The 22,275-nt window shown below is 36.6% G+C and overlaps 1 protein-coding gene across 1 annotated transcript in view; it reads left to right on the top strand.

Annotated features, from left to right (window-relative positions):
- Positions 1 to 22,275, top strand: part of MAN2A1 (mannosidase alpha class 2A member 1) — a 140,944-nt gene that overhangs the window by 45,817 nt on the left and 72,852 nt on the right. Inside the window, exons 7-11 of the mRNA XM_074931879.1 lie at positions 1,252 to 1,438; positions 6,817 to 6,994; positions 10,917 to 11,119; positions 16,328 to 16,513; positions 17,899 to 18,013. Coding sequence (XP_074787980.1) covers positions 1,252 to 1,438; positions 6,817 to 6,994; positions 10,917 to 11,119; positions 16,328 to 16,513; positions 17,899 to 18,013 — 869 coding nt within the window. The remainder of the gene's footprint in view (positions 1 to 1,251; positions 1,439 to 6,816; positions 6,995 to 10,916; positions 11,120 to 16,327; positions 16,514 to 17,898; positions 18,014 to 22,275) is intronic.

Here is a 22,275-nt window from a genome sequence, read left to right as displayed (position 1 = left end):
TGTTCTTTGAATGTTAGTGTATGCCACTCATTGTACAGAATGCTTAATTGTTGGGCCTTTTTCCTAAATAGTTGCATATGTAAATCACATGTGCGATATGGTCTAGTGTTTGGGCTTCAAAAGAAGGCTTTTCAAAACAGATCGCTTATCAAAGATCACTGCACATTCACATGGCTTAATACATAGATGTGATAATGTGTAGATGTGTAGATGGCATAATGTGTAGATGTACATGAGATAGAGAACTCCTGTAGTTGAAAAGTAAGTGCATCTATTTGTGGAATATTGCCTTTTAGTTATAAGGAAGTAGTAGTAAAATAGGAGTTTTTGAACAAAAGGTCTGGATTGAAACTGTGAAGACTTATGCTGTTAAGGTTTTGAAGAGTGTTTTCATATGTATTTTTCACATACTTAGGAGCCAGGTTCTGTGGCGCATCTATAATACAGCACTCATACCTTTTTTTCAGCATAAAATTACAATTTGTTAGTGCTGGAAAGAGGTAATTGGCATTTAGGGGTTTCAGCAGAAAGTAAACCTAAGGTTCTCCTAAGTTCTATGAGAACTTAAGGCTCTCTTTAAAGGTAAATTTTGAAAGACATTTTGAGGCTGGAGAAAATGTGTGTAGATTTCTGCTCCGGGTGGGTTAAACTTTAGGGGATGGACTGACCAGATTAAAAAGTTAGGATAGCAAAGATGGTCTCAGATGTGCATGGAATTATATGTAATTTATGTAGAAGCACACAGAATCTATCTACAAGTATGTAGACTCTTATTGTTAATGTATTGAAGTTATGTGTTCAAGAAATTAAGATAATGCTAAGGCTAACCAATTCAAGTGTTTTTCTAATGAGGTAATGACAGCAGGGTGGTTGAGTTTTGATTTTGCTTTGGTTTAGGTTTTCTTGTTTTGGTTTTTTTTTGTTTGGGTTTTTTTTTTTTTTTTGATTCACTTGAAGTATAAAAGATCTGTTTTGTTCACATCTAAAATTCCAGAAATAATGAGATTTATCTGAGTAAAAAAAACCTGATATTTTGTTCCTGTCTTTCTCAATCAACTGGTGCCTGATTGCAACATTCCAGTCTTGGTTGTATCTCTGCCTTTAGACTCTATAGGTAAGGTACATACAAAGTTAGATTCCAGGTATGGATATTCAAAGCAAGGAATTGTCTTGATCTGATGTTTTTGATACAATTTTTGGATTAAGAACATGGAACTGATTTAGTGGTGTGCTCTATGTATTTAATTCCAGATTTGGGATCCAGTACAGATATCCTTTGTCATATGATGCCTTTCTATAGCTATGATGTTCCTCATACTTGTGGTCCAGATCCAAAAATCTGCTGCCAGTTTGATTTCAAACGTCTTCCTGGAGGAAGAGTAAGCTGTCCATGGAGAGTTCCACCAGAAGCTATTCATGCTGGAAATGTTCAACACAGGTATAGTTTTTACATATTCTGCAAGGTAATAAGTTTTTTAAAAAAAGTAACATGCTGGTCAAAGTTTATATGTAGCATAGTTTGGTGAAGTTATATAGTTTTTAAAAGAAACTTGTACTGGGAAAATAATACCTATTACTTAACCTAGTGTTTGTTCATATATTCAGAACATAATTGACAGTGAAATTTGAAGACAGGTTATAATTAAGGAAGGTGCATTAGATTTTTTTTCTTTTCCGTTCATGATACATGAGTCATATTACTGGTTTACTGTATTATTTGCAAATTTTATGTGTAGACAGTCATCTGTCTCCTGCCAGCAGAAGTCTTCAGGAACATGTTGTAGTGTGCTGTAACTGCAAATGGTGAGATATGTTCCATAGGATATCCTTGCAAAACTTGGCAATCTGTGGCCTAGTTTTCCTGAAGTGTACATTTTAAATGGAGTCCTGTGTCTGGGAGACAGAAATCATATTAACATCAATTTTATTTTTCAAATAGAAACACCAGGTTGCAGTGCCATGGGTAGGAACCAAGTTTACAGTTTTACAAAACTACTTTTCAATTCTGGGAGAAGGGGGGAGGAAAAAAGGGAGAATAGAACTGCTAAAGGTTTTTCCAGAAAAAGATTATATTCTACAGTCCTGTTACTATTTTCAGGCTTTCAAACAATCCCCAGGTTCAAGAGTTTGAAATTTAGGTAGGTGTTTACAATTGTTGCAAATTGCTGCTGAGTGTAACAAATGTATTAAGGATAGCAGAGTGACTTTTAAGTTCTAGTCTTAGTGATGATGATCCAGTGATTGTCTGCATGTCCTTTTTCTGATTGTCTGCATGTCCTTTTTCTGAGTATGAATTTTGCCAAATATCCCGAACACTTTGTCAGTAAAATTGGGTTACAAAATTTAATCAAAGATAGAACCAAAATAAAACAGAATATATCACAATTGTCATATTTTAAGGTAGAAATTGGAATGATACGAAGAAGTTATTTTCTTTAAAAGTAGAAAAATTAAAGCTGTATGTGACAGGAGAAAAGCAGAGTATTAGCTAAGAGCATAAGCTATTCTATTAAGAAGAATCATTATGACATGCACAGTGCTTATCAAATGTGAGGGGAAGCTCATACGTCTTTAAATCGAAGTTGTAAAAGAAGTCTTGAATATGTATCCCATTAGCTGAGATGAATGTTTGTAGGGGAGTAACAGCTTGTTTAAAAAATTCCTGGAACATATAGGCTCTAAGTGTAATGAGGAGAGCCTGCTTGGAATGCTTTTTAAGGATTTGGGGTTTTAATTAGAAGTCAAAAAATAATAGAACGGTTAGTGTTGGACCTTAAAGACCATCTAGCTCCAACCTCCTGCCATGGTCAGGGACACCTTCCACTAGATCAGGTTGCTCAGAGCCCCACCACCCTGGCCTTGAACACTTCCAGGGAGGGGGCATCCACAACCTCTCTGGGCAACCTGTTCCAGTGTCTTACCACCCTACAGTAAAGAGTTTCTTCTTTATATGTAATCTAAATGAACCCTCTTTCAGTTTAAAACTGTTACCCTTTGTCCGATCACTACATACCTTTGTAAAATGTACCTCTCCAGCTTTCTTGTTGGCCCCCTTTAGGTACTTATCACATCCCTGCACTTAAAGATATAACCTTTGCATAACAATCAAAATTAGACCTTGTAAAAATAATGGTTCTTTCACCACGTCATATGAAATCAAACAATAAAAGAATTAGGGTAGGTATGTAGTGAAAGTATGATCAAGTCAGAGATCATCATCTCAATAAGGTCTTCGAAACTTTACAGAATCATCTGGGTTGGAAAAGACCTTGAATATCATCCAGTCCAACCGTTAACCTAACACTGACAGTTCCCATCTACACCATATCCCTCAGAGCTATATCAACCCGACTCTTAAACACCTCCAGGGATGGGGACTCCACCACCTCCCTGGGCAGCACATTCCAACACCTAACAACCCCTCCTGGAAAGAAATGCTGCCTAATATCCAGTCTAAACCTTCCCTGGAACAACTTAAGGCCATTTCCTCTTGTCCTATTGCTTGTTACTTGGTTAAAGTGACTCATCCCCAGCTCTCTGCAACCTCCTTTCAGGTAGTTGTAGAGGGAAATTTAATCTTTTGCATCAGTTTTTGGCAGCTAAAAACAGTTTTCGTGTCTAAAAAGACCTGAAACATCAGTATGGTAGATCATACCTAACAAGCAAAAAGTCAAACTAATACATGGTCTTCAGGTTGTGAACCTGCATTACCTACATTTGGAACACTGGAAGGAACACAGGAACCATACTTTGAGATTGTAGTTTCAAATAAATCCACTAAAACATAGGAAGTAGTGTTTTGGTGTAGAATGCTAAAAACACTACTCATATTTTATGAAAAGTTGGAATATTGTAGGCAACTAAAAACTTCTTTGATCTGACCTCCATAACAGTACAAGTTTTACAGTTACGACAAGGAGATGTACAAGATTGAGAAGTAATAAGAAAACCTATCTTTACATCATAAGCTTTCCAAGGTTAAAGGTTTGTAGTGCACTAATTAAACAGTCTCTCATTTCTGATTGCTTTGTTTTTTAAGACTAGAAAAATACAGATCTGCACCACATGGATCTGAAAAATGTCTTTGATACGCTCTTGATTAATTTAGAGCAAAGGTTTAAATTACTGACCTTTCTTCAGTGCTAAAGCTGCCAACAGAATTAGTAAAACACAGATCTTGAATACTCAGCTGGGACTGTTGGTTTTGATTTCAATACTATTACAGCCATACATATATACTGAAGAGATATTGAATTGAAAATATAAGACTAGTAGCTGTTGGATTTATCATTGCCTTACTCTTTAGTTGTGATTTGATAGGAAGAAATGAAACAGCAGCCTAATTGAAAGCCTGTACTTTTTAAATTACACTTCATAACAGCTTAGCTTATAAAGATTGCTGTTGCACTTGCCCTGTTTTGCAGCTTCATCCTCGTCCGTATGTTCTCATGCTGAAATTCTAGGTTTTCACACCAGCAAGAAAAAACAGCTATTGTTTTTTGTTCCTTGAATGGGAATGAGTTGTGTTGTTGTCCGTACTGCAAGTTACGTGCTTCAGAGTCGAAAATGGACTCTGCCCTTCAGCTCCTGCTGTTCAAGAGCCTAATTTTACCCTTGAGCTTTATGGTTGGTCACATTGCAAAACATGCAACTGGCATTCAGAATTACATTGCTGATGTGACACTGGTGGTTAACATTTGTGATTGCTGACCTCAAGAATCTGTGAATCTGAGATCACTCTCATAGAAAGTACTTATCCTGTCTGCTTAGCCATCTGCTCCACAAATTTACCAGAATAGAAAATTACCAATCCACCAAATGGTTTTGTTTTCTAGTTGAGATAATTGTGCAAAGAGTGAGTCCCTAATGCTTCATGTGCTGTATGGTCTAAAGTAGTAGGGACTGTGAAGCCATGACCACTGTCAAAACTGTCACATAGGACTTGCTATAGCTGTTGCAAAATTTCTTGTGATTCCCACAGAGTCTTAAGTGGCTACTGCTCCTCCTCCTTTGACACAGGAAGGCGCAAAACGAGCAGCATTAATTGTTTTGATATGTTTTAGCCAAGTACTTGGAATTTTTGCATTAAAAGATCACACTTGCAGTATGAAGGGGTTTTTTTCATTTGTGAAAGGTCTTAAGCATTCAGTGGCAATCTTAAAGCTTCCCAAAGAAAGACGGAAAATGTTCTTGGGGTGGTACTGACAATGTTGATGTACTTAAGTGTTGCCAACTTCTTTTTCTTCTTGTTCAATTAGGGTTGCTGTGAATATTGAGAAGTACGAAATGTGTTTTGTGTACAATTCCCAGAACTTTTGATTGTATAAAACCAAAAATTTATTCCAACCATAGGCTGCATGTGGAAAAGCTGTGTTAGGCTGGCTTCTTAGAATATAGAATTGCAAAATCTTGTGTTATGCCAATTGTTCTGTTAGTTATGTGGAAAGGAAGTCTCTCTGTTTAAATTTGCAACCTGTTGAAAGTTACAGAAAACATTAATTCAAGCATAAATACTTGGTAATCTGATGTATAATCAAACTATATACAGAGAAGTGGGGGTAGCTGCTACTTGGGTCTATTCTAGTCTCAGCAGAATTGCATAGATCCTTAACTAAAGATACTGTTGTGCACCCTTTCTCCCTCCTCTATATAGTCAGACCTCATGTTCACTCAATACTTTTATAATCTCATAAATAAACCCTGACTTGATGGTTAAAGAAATACGGGTTTCAAATATACTGGACTAGATTCAGTTCTCACATAGATTTTTGTATAACAGACCTTCAAGAGTATGAGTTGAATGTAGGCCATCTATCAAAAATTCTTGTGGAAACAAAAAGCTCACTAGAATCTGGATCTTGCTGCTATTTCTTTTTTAAAACTTTGTAATTTATATTCATGTTTTCTTAAATATGTTACTATGGTTCATGCTCCCGACTAAATTTATTTCAAAAATTTTAATTAGAGAGGATCAGCATCTGAAGATTTCGATAGTGATTGTGCCTGGGAGGGAGAGGGAAGGAAATGGACCTTTCCAGTAACACAAGACATCAGACTTGTAGCTTTTAATATATTGTTGCTTAATGACAAAACTGGTATTTTACCTGCCAAAGAGTTACTAAGTGCCAAAGGATAATTTTACTGCCTTTTTTCTGTGTGTGTGAGTATTTTGTTTGGGGTTTTTTTAAAGGTCAAAAGCAGAAAATCAGTGGGTTTAATTTTTCAGGACATGTACTTAAAGCTTAAGAGGGCTGTCTCTTAGACAGCAAGAAGCTGGCTGAAGGGGGAACAGTGACTATCAGTAGTTAAATTCCTCCAGAATTTTTTTTTTCCAAGGCTGGAGTTCCTCAAAGTTTAATTTGTAGACAGCTTTTCTGTCAAGGACATGAAGATAAGAAGCAAAATATCCAAGGGAATTACCAGAGGGGATGAGAAGAGCTTACTTATTATTGTAAATAAGGGCTGGAGAGGATTATGATTCTTAGCTAAATATAAATCAGGTAAACATAATTTAAACTGAAGGTTAGTTTAAGCATAGGAACAAATTGATGAAGACTGCCCTACTGTTTGAGATGGACCTTGATAAGCTTATTAGGAGAAATTATTTAGCATAGTGTTTGCAACAATAGTAGGTTGAATGTGATACATCCCACTGTGGGGGATTGCATCCAGCTTTTTTGTTGCAAAATGAGATAGCAGAGTTTTCTATGTCTTGTCTTGTTTAGGGTCAGCCTAACGCAAAACAAGAATTGTTTCATCAAATGCTGACCCTTATTCTTCTGTTTTCTAAATTGCTTTCTTTTTTTCTCCCTCAAGGGCTTGGATGATTTTAGATCAATACAGAAAGAAGTCAAAGCTTTTCCGTACTAAAGTTCTGTTGGCTCCACTAGGGGATGATTTCCGTTATGCTGAGAGCTCAGAATGGGATCAGCAGTACCAGAATTATCAGAAGCTGTTTGATTATATGAACTCTCAGCCTGAGTGGCATGTGAAGGTAAATGCAACACTTTCTCTGGTTTGTGGAGAAAACAGTATTTCTTGGAATCTTGAGATTCTACATGGAAAAAAGTTGTAGGTTTTTGTTGGGTTTTTTTGAAACTGTGGAGCTTTATGTACTCTAACAACAGACTGGTTTGTCTTGGCAGATTACATATTTTTTACCTTTGCCACCTCCTCACCAAAATGAAAACTTTGCTATTAATAACACCTGCTTGAAAACTATAAAAAGTATCCAAACTAAATTATTTTAGAGAACAGCTATTAAGTTTAATTGTTTTCATAGTACTGTTGTTTTCACAGGCTTCAGGCATTGTTATTTGAGGCTTGCAGGCTTTCTTATTTAAAACTGTTGTATTTTCTTAGAAATTTGAGTGAATTTTTTTGCTGTGCTTGAGTCTTCTTGGTTTTATGTCCCAAAAGCAACAAACAAAAAATCCTAAGAGGCGCCACTGCTAGCACATTTTGTTGAATACATTAAAATCTTAAGAGATAGACCTGGCTACAAAAGGACTGAATATACTAGCACAGTTATTGGATATCACTTCAATTGTTAAGTTTGAGTGTTAATACGCACATTAATACATTCTAATGTGTAAGCTGAGTACTTTGGAGACTTCATGTACTATAGATGTTCTTTGTATTCAGGCACCTTTTCATCATCTTTCATCATGAGAATAAGAAAGAGGGGAACACAACCTTTTTTTTTCTTGAGTATCACATGAGAGTACACTATTGCTGCTTCCACATTTAGGCTTTTTGAACCCATGTTTTGTTTGTGCACCTTTTTTTCTTCACCTTTTCTGAGACCACCTCATGTTCCTCTAATTGCAGATTTAAGTAGTGCCTGTAGTGTGTTAGTTCTTCCTGCTGACTTCTGGACTTGTGTTATGCATAAAGCAGATGATGTCTTGGGAAGACAGCTTCTCTGAGAGCTGGATTTTGCATATTTCCTGTGGGATGTGGGTGACATAATATATGTGAATGCGTGCTGTGTCTTAGTGGAGAGAGATAAACTTGGAGAATACTCTGTTTAAATTTAAAGCCCATCTTCTAAATGACAAGCTTTCTGCTATCACCAGCTTTACTCTCCTCAAAAATGGGTATAGTTTGCAGGTCTCCATTTCTACTATCCTGGTCTGGATGATTTTTTTCTCTAGGAGGAAAACTGAAGGCTCTAGCTCTGATGTCATTCTTCAAGGACGACTCCTGTCCAGAGGCATCTGAAAGATCCTTATCTGAAAGGTTCTGCTCAGCCCATTGTCAAGGACTCTTAAGAGTCTGCTTCATTAGCCCTGGCTTGCCCACCTGTCTTAAGGCCTTGGGAATCACACCATCCCTTGAAGTCCTCACAGAAGTATCCATCCTTTTTCTGGTTCTTAATACCCAGACAAAAAGATAAGCAATATATGATTAATCCACTTCATACCTCAGGTGCTTTGCTCAGCTGGAGCACTGCTGGCACCAGAGTGTGTTTCCTTTTAATTTTATTTACGTAGTTGGGTTTTATATTTCTTCCCCGCCACCCCCGACTTCCCACCCCCCTCCCCTTATTTGTTGTTTGGGTTTTGTTTGTTAGGTTGTTTGGAGTTTTTTTTTTTAACCTGATGTCATTTGTGCTTGGAAATACAAGCTTAGGTAGGGAATTTTCACACTCTGCTGCACTTTCCCTAATGGACTGTAACTCCACAGGCAATTTACAGGCCATGTTCAGCTTCCTAAAAGCCTAGACCCGAGATTATGTAAAGGAAGAGTTCACATTTCTTACTTAAGTGCTGAGATGTTAAGGATATTACTACTTACACAAGGTACTGCATACTCTGCCTTTTTGATCTTATAAAAGATTGACCCTTTCAGACAAATTTGAGATGTTTATCTAGTGGATATGTCTGTTAGCATTGAGATTCTCACACCAGGAACTATTTTATGGTCCTAAAAGTATGTGATAGAGTACTTGTAATAGATATATCTTGGTCTCAGGGAGTTTAGTCTCCTGTTTGGAGATCTCCTTCACACCTACCATGCATAAATTAAGCTGAGACTTTTTATATGCCAATAGAAGAGTCTACCAGGTTGTTTCACTGTTTCCACTCATCCAATGTTAGAATAAATTTTTTTCAACTTTGCTGGTTTCTCTGGTGAGGTTTTCTTCTTTTGATGTAACTCAGCATGATGTAACCTATACCAAATTTCTTTTCACCCGTTGATTTTTTTTGTTTGCTTTTTCTCCTTCATTCTTCTTATAGGTGTCTATGATAGTGAGGGCAGAGGCCAAGTGTCCTCGAAGTGCCTGATAAGGCAAGGATCGCTAATATTTGGATTTCTGTGGCAGTATGTCTCTTTCTCTACTGCCATTGAAAGTGGCAAGTTACTGTACTGTTTCCACCTAACAGATACTTGGATCTTCTGAATGATCTTGAAGAATGAATACTTTTAGATTTGGTATTTTTTAATGTTGAAATAGCAGATATTTGTCACAGTACTAGTCCTTATATTTCAAGTCACTTTAAAAAGTTTTTTACTAAAAGCTGGTTTTCTGGTGCTGTAAATTGTAGCATGCTACTTCAAATGCTTGTTGTTAAAGATAAATTTAAAAAAAAACCACTAACCCCGAAAACAGTGACTTCATTTAATTTATATTTTATTATGAGGATACTTGTGGTAATGTGATCTTCTGTGTTCTTCTCACTTCAATTAGTTTTTTTTCCACTTTCATTCAAAATCAAGCTTGTCATCTATGCCTTCTTTAACAACATTTCTCAATGCTGGAAACACTGATATCAGTCCCTTTCTCTTTTTTAATTCCCCCTTTTTTTCATACCTCTCAAGCTTGAGGGTACTGTCTTTTCAGCCTACTCTGTAAAGGGCTCTTACTACCTTATTTGTCTGAGCACTTTTAAAAATGACTAGGATATAATGAATTTTTTTGTGCTCCTCATGTTGCATCTCTAAACACAATTTCTTTGTGTACATAGTTTTAAAAAAACCAGCTTCTGAAAGCAAATGCTAATTTTTCTATCAACAGTCATCTTGGGTTAAGCGTATGTTGGAGATCTGGAGCACAACAGTGTTTGAAAACACAGGATTAAGACAACTATGCTCTTGTTGGATTACGTTGTTTCTTATTTAGTCCAGACATCTATGTACATAATACTGAGATATTGCTTAGCTCATGTATTAGAGACTTACTCAAGACACAAAACATTTCCTTATTTGTTGAGAATTAGCTTGTATTTTAGATAACAATTTATACTTAAAAATAAAAATTGTATTTCATGAATCCTAGATTGGTTTGAATTGGAAGGGATCTTTAAAAGTCATGTAGTCCAACCCTCCTGCAATGGGCAGGGACATCTTCAACTAAATCAGGTTGCTCAAAGCCCCCTCCAAAATGACCTTGAACAGTTCCAGTGTTTCACCACCCTCATTGTAAAAAGTTTCTTCCTTATATATAGTCTAAATCTGCTCTCTTTTAGTTTAAAAGTATTATCCCTTGTCCTGCTACTATAGGCCCTACAAAAAAGCCTATCCCCATCTTTCTTAAATTCTCTCTTTAAGTATTGAAATGACACAATAAGGTCTCCCCAGAGCCGTTTCTTCTCCAGTCTAAACTACAGCAAATGTCTCACCCTTTCCTCAGAGATGTTTCATTTCTCTGATCATTTTTGGGGCACTCCTGTAGACCCACTCCAACAGGTCTGTGTCTTGTACTGAGTTGAAATGCTTTTGGAAGAGCTATTCAGCTTGTCTAAAAAGTGTGCAAGGAAACTTTAAAGCTCTTTAGGATAGGATTTCTGCTATAATTCTGCTGGAAGATGGCATATTTCTGAAATGTATATTAAACAAAGCATATTCATTCTCTTCGTATGTCTAAATAAAGAAAATGGAACTATGTTGTAGTAATTTTAACTTTCATTCAGGCTCAGTTTGGGACTTTATCCGATTACTTTGAAGCTCTGCGCAAAGAAAGCAATGTGGGTGAGAAGAGCAGCAATTCATTTTTCCCTGTTTTAAGTGGAGACTTCTTCACCTATGCAGACAGAGATCATCATTACTGGAGTGGATACTTTACATCACGACCCTTCTATAAACGACTGGATAGAGTCCTGGAATCCTACCTGCGGTAAATTCATAACATATGTCTTGGCACACAGGAGAGAAGAATGTATAAGTATTCTAAATCTGTTGTACAGATGGAAAAGTAATTTTGAAATGTACAGTTTAAATTTTCTTACATTAAGGATAGCTTAAATGTAGTTCTTGTTATAAGCATTAGTTGTGTATGTTTTTTTAGTAAACTCACAGAAATATAACAATATTTTTTCCATCCAAACAAATAAATTGTTCTAAAATACTATTAAAGTGAGCAGCAAGTCCTGATTCCATGAAAAATAGGTAGTGTGCTTTTTATTTCTAGATTGGATATGGGTAGCTGTCAGATCAATCGATCATTATTTTAGAGAGTGTTTCTCTCTTTTAGAGAGAAATACAAAGGTGTGAATTTTACAAGGGTTGAGGCGGTTGGGAAGTAGTCAGAAATACTGTGCCATGTGATCTGAGATTGTTAGGTGGTGCTCTGCTGAAAAGTGTTTGCATTGTCTTTAAAGAAGAAGTGTTAGTGATGAGTTTTGGTAATGTAATAATTATGTGGTTCTCCCTTGTAGCAGCAGTAGGTAAGACATATTGTAAAATGATTTAACTGTATTTTAAGGCTCCAGAAAGAGATCTGGGACAGATGCATATGATGTAAACCCTGGACATTTCATCTATTGCCAAAACTTGGAAATTCTGTTTCCAGAAGTTTATTCTTCCAAGGATCATGAGTCAAAAGACATTTTTTGTGGTGTGGAAGGACCCTTTAAAACACACCTATTGTAGTGCTTCTATATGCTGTTCAGACCTTTTTCTGTCAGAGAAGAACTTCTGTACTGCTGAGAAATCCTTCCTTAAGGATTTCTTACAACTTTTTCTTGTGTGTGTGTGTTGTAATGACTGCTGCAGTAGTGGAGGGAGCAAGAGAGGTGTGGAAAGTAGTGTTTGGAGGCAGATACAAGTGCCTTTCAGAAGAGAAACCTGCATCTAGCAGAATTTGTTTTGCTTCTTCCAATGAATCAAGTCTTTGGTAAAGTGGAGGCTTTGCAAACTTGAGACACAGCTACTCTGTAGTATGTTTTTCTTGTAACGAAAGTAGATTTTTCTAGACTCCTCTCTGCACAATAAGAATACAGAGGCCTGAGGAAATCAGGAAAATTACTGATGAAAGGAAAGCAGCAGAAAGACTGAAGTGTGTAAGGAGAAGTGAAGTCAAGGGCTTGAGAACAGAAAAGTGTTAGGGAACAGACTGTGTAACATAACTTTGAAGGCCAGCAAGCTTCACACAGTTTCACAAGTAGGAAAGCAGGGAGGAAAGAAGCCAAAGACTGTCAGGAAGGAGAAGAAAAATGAGACCAAAGCTAAAAGGAATGACAAAAAGCAAGGCTAGAATCCCTTTGGCAGAAGAATGTAAAAATAATGTAGTAAGGAGAAGCCTTCAAAGAAGTGACTTTTACAGTGTTTTAATCAGAAATTTGGAATGTTACAAGTGTTAAGCTTAATTTATGTACAAATCCAAGAATGACAGAAGATTACAAATAGGGCATTTATAAAGCCAACTGTAGTTAGGAAGTTTGACAACTATTCAGAAATAATTTACAAATAGAGTATCAAGAATGACTAGGAATATGATTTTTAGAAGCATTTTATTTTGTACTCATTGTATCAACATTATAAATACTAATTACCTCTGTTCTCATTAGCTTGTTTATCATAAGAATCTTTGATTTTCAGTGAAAACAACCTTGTTTAATACTGCTATTGGAAAAGACAAGATGTACAGAAAACAGCACAGATGTCCTTATAAACTGAATTCCCTACTTAATTGTTTTTCATACTTGGGCCTAAATTCCTTTCTGTTTGTTAAAATGCACCCAGAATTTTCTTTTAGCTTAGTTATAGTTTATTTTCTCAAAAATTTTAACTGTGTATGGTATAATTTTTCTGGTTTTTATTACTTTGTGGAAAACTTCATATGAATTGCTTTAAAGTTTATGGGTAGTATTTACAACTTCACACTGTTAAAATATTCCTTCATGTAAGAATTTCGGTTACCTTTACTTCTGGAAAAGGTGCTAGATTTACAGATAAAGAACCTCTGGAACAAAACTAAACCTTTAGTCTTATGAATTAAAGCAAAGCACATTTCTAAAAATGTATCTGGGAAATTTTTCAGCCTTCATTGTTATCCATGAATAACATGTAAGAACAAAATGTAGAGATGTGTTCTTGTCAGTTTAATATCAGTTTTTTTGGCAGTTTTGCTTTCAGAGACTTGGAGAATTTCAAGGATAGTATATTAGCTGTAAAAACAGCAGAATTTTGGGTTTTGTCTTTCTGGTTTTCTTTAAAGTCAGAGGAATAGATTGTGATCATATTTGATTAATAATAATAATTTGGTTAATAATCCAGCCTAGTGATTAATTTTTACATAGTCCTTTTTGATCTAACTTACATTTATCTATTTAGTGTGTATGTGTGTGTATATATATGTGTGTATCTGGGAATGAACTATGAACGGGGATTAAATGTGTGTATTCTTTACCAAGGATGAATGATTTTAGGTTCCAGCAGTACCAGGATTAAGAAGTACTTCACTACTACTTGTTAGCAATGTTCAACTTCCAGACCTGCTATGATGGCAGGACACCTAAGAAAGAAGAGTTGGTTGTTTGGGTTTTTCCTGGTTTTAAAGTAGTTTTGGATTCGTGCATTAAAGAAAGTGCATGAAAGTTCAAGGATTTTATAATGGAGAATGACATCAATGCTGATTTGAGATACAATTGATTTTTTAATCCTATGTGAGATGGATGGATTGAAGTAGTTTGGTGGTGATAAAATCAGTGACCAGAAGTTTGTTTAATGTAATAACAAAAAGATGCAAAGAACATCGTAGTTGGAGATGAATTAGGAATGCCTTTTGTGATTTCAATTTTTACAGATGTAATCCAGCAAAAATTATGCGAAGTCTGCAAAAAACCCCAGCCTAGTGTAGGCTTTGAGCAATCAGTAAAGCAAACTTTTGTCTATTTGCAGTGTCCCATCAGGTAGAGATACAGTGACAAATTACAATAAAGTGGAAAATCTGTGGTAACTATTTTAGGTAATCTGCTGTAGTTTGAAATAGAGGTGAGAAAACCAAGGCTTTTATACAGCTTTTATGGAAAGATATTAGAGAGAGGTAATGCTTACTTAGAATTTGAAGTGTTCTCTAATTTGTTTCTTGTGGTTTCACAAGTGTCTTTCATCTTTGACTGTTGAGCCATTCTAATTTTAGAATAGTGTTGAGACTTGAAAGGAAAATTCTGCATCTAAGAGACTGGTGCACTGAATAGATCTGTAAAACAAAGTCAGTTATTTCCCTGAAAGGCAAAAGTGTTCAAATGTTCCTTGTAGACGGGATGGATTTAATATGAAGTTCTGGAAACAATATGAACTGAAAATATGTTTACTATACAGCTTCATTTTGATGTTATTTCTTTTGGTTTTAAGGTTGTTACCTTGTTTATAAATAATGAACTTACCTATTAAAAAAAACCCAACAAACAAACTAATAATTTGAGGTGTATTGTGGGGAGAGAGATCTGACTTGTATTTTGAGGACTAAATTTTTTTGTGTTTTCTGCTTCATAGCTACAGTTGGGCTGGTGTTTAGTGACTAGGCCAATTTAAAAAAAAAAAAAAAAGAAAAAAACAAACAACAAACCAACCATTTCAGACAGGCATTATCCACTAGTTGAATGTGCATCTGATGCCTTTTGAACTACAATATACTTGTTTTCCTTTCAAATTAAGCTGTAATAGAACAAAGTAGGAGGAATGCATAGATATAGGAATTTTCACTAAGCAACATTAAAGTCACAGTCATTAAGCTTAAGTACATTAGTAGTAAAAAAAGCAATCAGAACTTTTAACACTTTTATTTTGTGTGTAGCTTCTGAGCAGTTATTTTATCCGTAAGAGCAAAATCTCATCCTATTCCTCAAATATTGACAACATGAAGGTGAATTGAGCTATTACATGTACAGTGTACCTTTTTCAGTTTGATACATGCTAGTTGCAGCTTTTACATGTCACCTATGCGATGTATAAAGACAAAGAGACTAAAGTGAATCCAGATGTCTTTTTCATGTTAATAGTTAATATTAATGCATGGTCTGAAAACCTAAGTTGAGAATGATTTTAAAATTTGTTGTGCCTAGTTTAAATTGGAACACATACATTCTCTGATAGCTTGGGTAAACATAAAAATGAATGTATTTTCCTTTTTTCTAATTTTGTTTTTATTTACATGTTTAGAAGTTAGTTTTACATTTGTTTCAAGAGTGTATGTTATTTTGCTTTGTATAACATCAACCTGTTTCAACTTGTTTTATTCAAACACTTGAGAAACCTTCATTAAATGCAAATAAAGTTTGAAAAGGATATGACCGTTTTCAGACTGAAAAAACAGAAGTATAATGTTTTAGGAAAAGGAGATAGGAAAAAAAGTTAACAGATGGTTTCCCAGAATTTTTACAGGCTTTTTTTTTTTAGTCAGATATTCATAATGGCTGGCAATTAGAGGGCTGTTCTTTTGTAAAGCAAATTTAGATTCTTGTAAAGCAAATGAGAACCTAATAGTATTTTAGTGCTAGGCTTTTGCATAAGAAATAGGAGAAAAGGGCTCTACATTCTGTTCAGTCTAAGGTTTTTTTAATCTAGTGTTCTTACCGTTCAGGTGGATGTGTAGTGAACAGGTGCATGAACTGCCTAAGTATTTAGGAGAATTTAATTTGCTTAAAGTACACATGGCAGAATAGATATTACATAGAGTGTACAGATTACTATGTTACTTTAAGTAAAATTTGTTTAGTAAGTTGTTTTTTGAAATGGAAATTGCATGTTTCCTCTAAGGCAGTCTATCCTTGTCATTTTAAGTTAAGATCTGTGTACCTCACACATTTAGGAAAATGGTATGTTGCTTTGTACTGTCACATTTTTACTTTAAAGCTATATTTTCCTACACTGAAGATTTGCAGGAGGCTTACAAGGTGTAAAATGATGATGAAGTGCAGCAATGATTTTTAACTGTTTGAAGCTAGAAACGGACTAAAAAGTACAAGATTAAGGTTTAAAGAACTCTCAGAACTAGATGTGAGGAAAGATGTAAAAACTTCAGTTATTCTTCAGGTAAAACGTGTGTTGCTCTTTGCTTTTTAAACTTACATAAATATTGTATTCTTCTCTGCAATTCCAGGGCAGCTGAAATCCTCTACTCCATGGCTTTGGTACAGTCCAGTAAATCTGAGAAGATGAGTGTATTTCCTTCAGTGGATAACTATAAATTGCTGACAGAAGCTAGGAGGAACCTTGGACTCTTTCAGCATCATGATGCTATTACAGGAACATCTAAAGACTGGGTAGTTGTGGATTATGGCACCAGGTAATTTATTATACATATGTAAACTTAAATCTTTCCTTTTGCTTTTTAAAAACAAAAATATTTATTTCAGAGATACAGATTTGCTATAGCTAGCACTATACTTGGTACTGAAAGTGTAGTGTTGCTCCACAAGACAAGTGGATTTGGCTGCCCATGCTCCTCAGTTATGAAATATTTTTTTGATCCTCTGAAGTAAGAATTTGATGTCCAAACCAAATTTCTGAGTCTTCAAAGGAAGCTAGGTAGATGTCATACTGAGAGTTCTTTAATAACAGGGCTATTATTTCATGCAGTAACTGTTGCATAGAAGAACACTTTATATCTGCCTGTGCTAAGCAATTATCAAGAGACATGCTAATTTCAGCTTACATTCCTTGGAAGATATTACATCCTCTGTAACCTACCGTTTTTCAGTGTGTGAAATCTTTTTCATGTTGCTAATCTTCTGCTTCATTTGTCTGATGTTGTTTATTGCTGTTATATCTGGTGGCTAGTTGCTGTCTTAGTATGGACAAATTACTCCTCTAGCTACTTCATGGAATTTCTTTGAAGAGTGTATGGTATGCTTTAATTATACATTTGTTCAGAAAATTGTTACATATTGGAATGCTAAGCGCTAGTAAATTTGAGGTAGATAATGGTAGATGATTGATGGTAGAGCATGTCTGTTAAACATGTTATCATTTTAAATGCCTCTAAAATACTCTTTCTCAGTTAAAACTAATTTTTTTATAACGAGTATTTTTAAATTCCATAAATTTGTTAATTTATCTATTAAAGCATAGGTATAAACATGTGCAATTTATCTATTAAAGCAAACTATAAACATGTGCAATGCACTCAGTTATGAGAGAGCAAAATAAAGGCTTTTTCATTTTAGAAATAAAATTACATGTGTCTATTTCAGAATGTGTAAACATTGTGTCAGTTGAAGCAATGGAAATAATGGTAGTAATTTAAATTTTGTGTTTCTGATTGTTTTTCTAGCCCTACTGAAACACAATCTTGATTTTGTGGCCAGCATTTCAGACTTGCCTCCACTATAGATACTGGAAATCAGACATAAAACACAAACTTTCCTAAGATTAGCATTTTGAAAAAGTACTTGGTATTTTGAGGCATACATTTTGTAGTATAACAATGGGGTGCAGATGTACCTTATTTTTAGTATTCAAGGTGTGAATATAATGATACTCAGAATACTTCTGCATTTTGCAGTCTGGTCAGCCGTTGCAACTGGCTGTTCTTAAGTTCATGCTATACTGATACTGAAAATGACATTCATTTTTCTGTAACTCAGAACTTCTGAATTCTGTGAATTTTTCGTGTTATCACATTGAATAAAAACAACTGAAAACTAATGAAGACTTTAAAATTTTTAACAGGCTTTTCCATTCAATAATGAACTTGAAGAAAGTGATAATTGACTCTGCTCATGTTCTTATCCTAAAGGATAAAGGTGCTTATAATTACGACATGTCAACTCCATTCCTGAAGATGGTAAGCTATCTTTCTTGATTTTCTTCAAAACTGAAATGCGAACTCTCTGTTTTCAATTCAGTTTGAGTGGCCTGGGAAAAGGCAGAATGAAATTGACTGGTAATTAGCTGCTCAAAAATGCTACTTATCAGTATTTATGTTAACTGAAGATACTGGAAAGTAAACTGAAAAATTCAACAGTTAATACTGAAAAAATGCCACACATCTAAAGTAAATGGGCTTATTCCATTCTACTTTGTGAATCGCGTAGTAAAACCATGTGTTCTAATTTTCCTGTAGGCATAAATTTCTTGGTGATTTCAGTGACATACATATGATAAAAGAATATATAGCGGTATGCAATCCTGTAATTTTACTTTACTTATTACTTAACAAATGTAGGAAGAGGAAAATTTCCATCCTGAACAGAAGCCTAAGACGAACTTGCAAGACCATGTCTAGACAAGATGTTGTGCTTTTTTCCTTAGCTGAAGTTATTCGAAACAGAAATCTACCAATGGTAAAGTCAGTAACAGATCCCCACACAGCATTTTGAGATCCATTTTACAGTCAAAACCACCTTGAATAAACACACTTGCTTACATGGTTCCCTTTCAGAATTTGTAGTTTCTTCACTTCCTGAACAAAAGCTCTCTGCTGTGATAGCTAGGTAGTCTTAGGAAGTCTACCTAAGTTCATACACTTGAAATAGAAACAAGATGCTTTCTTTGTGCATAAACATAACAGGATTAAGACAGTCTTTATTATGGTTTTACCTCACACTTCTAACATAGCTAATATGACATATATTCTGCTAGTTTAGGTGTGCCAGATGTGCCATACCTTGAATTACTCTTCCAGTCACATAGTTAAAATAGTTATGTATACATTTTATGACTTTGATACCAATATATTTGTGCATGCTGCATATATGTGCCTGTGGCTGTGTGCTATGTGTATGTGTGCCACAAATATGTCATTATTTTTCTGGTTAGAAAGGCTAACAGAATGAATATGCACCTTCATAAAGTAAAAATATTTTGAAACCATTCACAGAATTAAGTTTTCCCTTCTGCACTGAAGGATGTGGTGTTACATTTTACTAAACTTTTATTGTTTCTGTTCTTACGAGTCTGGATTAATGCCACTGGATTGTAGAAGTATTAATTGCTGTTTAAACTGTATATTGCTTAGGAGCATACAAAGTCAAACCTGCTATTGCCACTGTGAAAGCAGAAATGAAAAAAGCTTCCTTCAACAAATTTATTATGTCTATGTAAAACAGAAAAAGAAAAGGTGATTGCAGAATTAGATTGATTTATCTGTATGGTATATAGTAGCTGCAGCATATTGTAAACCTAATATTCCCACAATCCTTTTGTTACCACAACAAAAGGTTTTTAATAGGGGGTATGTATTAGAATGCTAGTGAGAACTTCAGCATATTTAAAATAAAAAAATGTTTGCAAACTGTAGGGAAATTTATGAAGGAAAATGGTCATACAGTATTGCTAGACAAGTTGGACAATCCTGACTGGCTTGTTGAACGGCAGTTGTCCTTGAAGTCACCTTTGAAGCCATATAAGGCAAAACCCCGAGTAAACAACAGTGTTAGCAACGTGTAGAAGGGGATGCTGCAGCCACAAGGGGGGAGTGCCCTCAGACAAAGTTGCCTCGTGGGACGCTTACGCTGTGCCAGTGAGGAGTCAGTTGTGGCGTGTGAACTGAGCTCAGGGACCAATCATGAGTTGTTATTGTCAGCGTGATGTTTGCATGTACATAACGTTTATGTTATATATACTGGTCAGTTGCCTAATAAAGTTGGAACAAGTTTGTAAATCATATGGGTGTGTACGCTTGTTACCCGGGCTCTACCCATACCACGACAAATGGCGCCTGAACAGGGATGCCTCCCTTTTTAACTACGCATCGACCAGGGATTCAGCAGTGCTAGAAGGTGGACAGGGTAGAAGCAGCGCAGAGTAACCCAGGAGCAGGAGGCAAAGAAGTACTTCTTGAGTAGGAGACAACACTGGCCAGGTTGTCCTCTGCAAAGGTAAGCCGCGTTAGAAACAGATGCGGCAGTTCAGCTCCTTGCTAGTATTCTCTCTAAGAGAGGGAGCAATGTGATCTCGTTAATTTAATGGACTTGGTTCATTGGGCTCAGAAGCGAGAATATTGCCTTAGCCCTGACTTGCTGTTCAAACCCCAAGAATGGAGAGAAGTGGGAGATACATTGTGGTGGAGTACCATAGAAGGTGGAAAGGCTGGCAAAAAGTCAAAAGAACTGGGATCCATGTGGCAGGAGGTGGTTAATGCATTAAACGAAACGAAAGCAGAACACAAGGTTGTCGCAGCTGCCGTGGAGGCATTGCAACCAGAAACACAGACTAATGATTTGTCTAAAGTGAAACCGGGGCATGCTGTGAGGGTTTGTGAGCTTACTTCAGCGGCGTTTCCTGTTAGTGGGATGTTGGGTCCGGTAGCATTGTCTGCGGCTGAGATCGCTGCATGAGTAGAGGGCGGATGTGAACGCTGTGAAGTCAAAGAACTGACTGAAACAAAGCCGGAAATACAGATGGTAGAAGCGGCTAAGGAGGGGTTTGTTATACACGGAAAGGAGATGGGGGCTGGAGCATCAAGTCACCACCCCAAGTTGTTGCCACCCCTTCCTGCCTCGGGTCCACCTACTTCCTTCTCTACGTCATCTAATGCCACGTCAGGATATAATACACCCACAAAGGCGCCACCGAACAGTAATCTAGAGACTGACAAAACCATACATCAGTTGATAAAAAGACTTGAAGAGTTGCTTGGGCCGCCCCATGCAGATACAAACCCTCCTGTTTCTACCACGTGGTGGGGCCCTTGGAACACGCGTGATGATCCTTCGTCACACCCCTCAGCCCCCACCAGCTGCGGCAGAACGACGCTCCCTTCCTTGCAGTGCACCAAACTCTTCTCAAGCCTCTGGAGCCGATCCTTTACAACGCCGATGGTCTGGAGTGATGAAAGACGCGCTACTAGAAGGGGACTGGCACATGGCTGGAACACTTGCCTGCCCAGTAATCATCCAGAATGGCACCGGAAAATGGAACCACATGATTGGAAGATTTTGCAGCAAGCTAAACAAGCGATTGTCACTTATGGTTTAAAATCTGAAGCAACCAGAAACATTATAAAATACATCTTTACTGCCGATTTAATGGCTCCTGCTGACTGCGAAAATGTAGCTACTCTTTTGCTGACAACATCACAGTATTTACTATGGGAAAGAATGTGTAAACAGCTCCCCATTGCGGAATTGAACAAACATCAGCAAGATCCCAATGACCCCTTTTATGCAGTTACAGTGGATATGTTAACAGGACAGGGTGCCTATGCAACCACAACTGTACAAATAACCTTTCCTCCGGTTTTTCATCAGTTGTCACAACAATTGGCCCATCAAGCCTTCCAACACATTCCAGAAGGAAAACGGCCATCACTCTTCACGGCCGTTAGACAAGGAATTACTGAACCATACAACTCCTTTATTGACCAGTTGTCCCATGCAACTGAGGAGTAACCGGAGTTACCAGAAGAGATGACGGACTATATGTTTCGTTTATTAGCTTTCGAGAATGCAAATGCTTGTACAAAAACGATCTTAGCTGACCTACCAAATGGGGCTCCAGTTGATGAGATGCTTTTGCGAGCATCTAGAGCCGAACAAAATGCACATGTGGCGATAATCGCCTCTGCCGTTGGACATAACCCATGTGTCTGAGTTTGGGAGATTAAAATATGTCCATGTGTCCGTAGATACCTTTTCTAAGTTTGTTTGGGCCACTGCCCAACCTGCAGAAAAAGCATTGCATGTGAAGAAACATTTAACAGCATGTTCTGGGCGTTCCAGAACAAATAAAAACTGATAACGGCCTGGTGTACACTAGCCAAAGTGTTAAAGCCTTTATGTGAAATGGAATATCAAACGTAGCAGAAGAATACCCAGTTCCCCTACGGAACAAGCCATGGTGGAACGGACTAACAGGATTGTAAAGGAATACCTCGAGAAGCAAAAGAATAATGTCGAGCTTGACCCCATGCAAAGATTACACAAAGTGTTGCTTACCTTGAACTATCTTTGTATTACAGAAGGAAGAGAAGAGCCTCCTGTCGTTATTCACCATGCGACAGTAAAAGCTGACCGACCTCACTCTTTACCTCGTTTCTTTGTGCCTTATAAGCTCCCGCACACCGGGAGATGGGAGGGACAAGCTCCAGTTCTATTTAATGCTCGA

This window comes from Athene noctua, chromosome Z, assembly GCF_965140245.1.
Source record: "Athene noctua chromosome Z, bAthNoc1.hap1.1, whole genome shotgun sequence".
NCBI lineage: Eukaryota > Metazoa > Chordata > Aves > Strigiformes > Strigidae > Athene > Athene noctua.
This window is presented reverse-complemented; position numbering and strand designations above follow the sequence as displayed.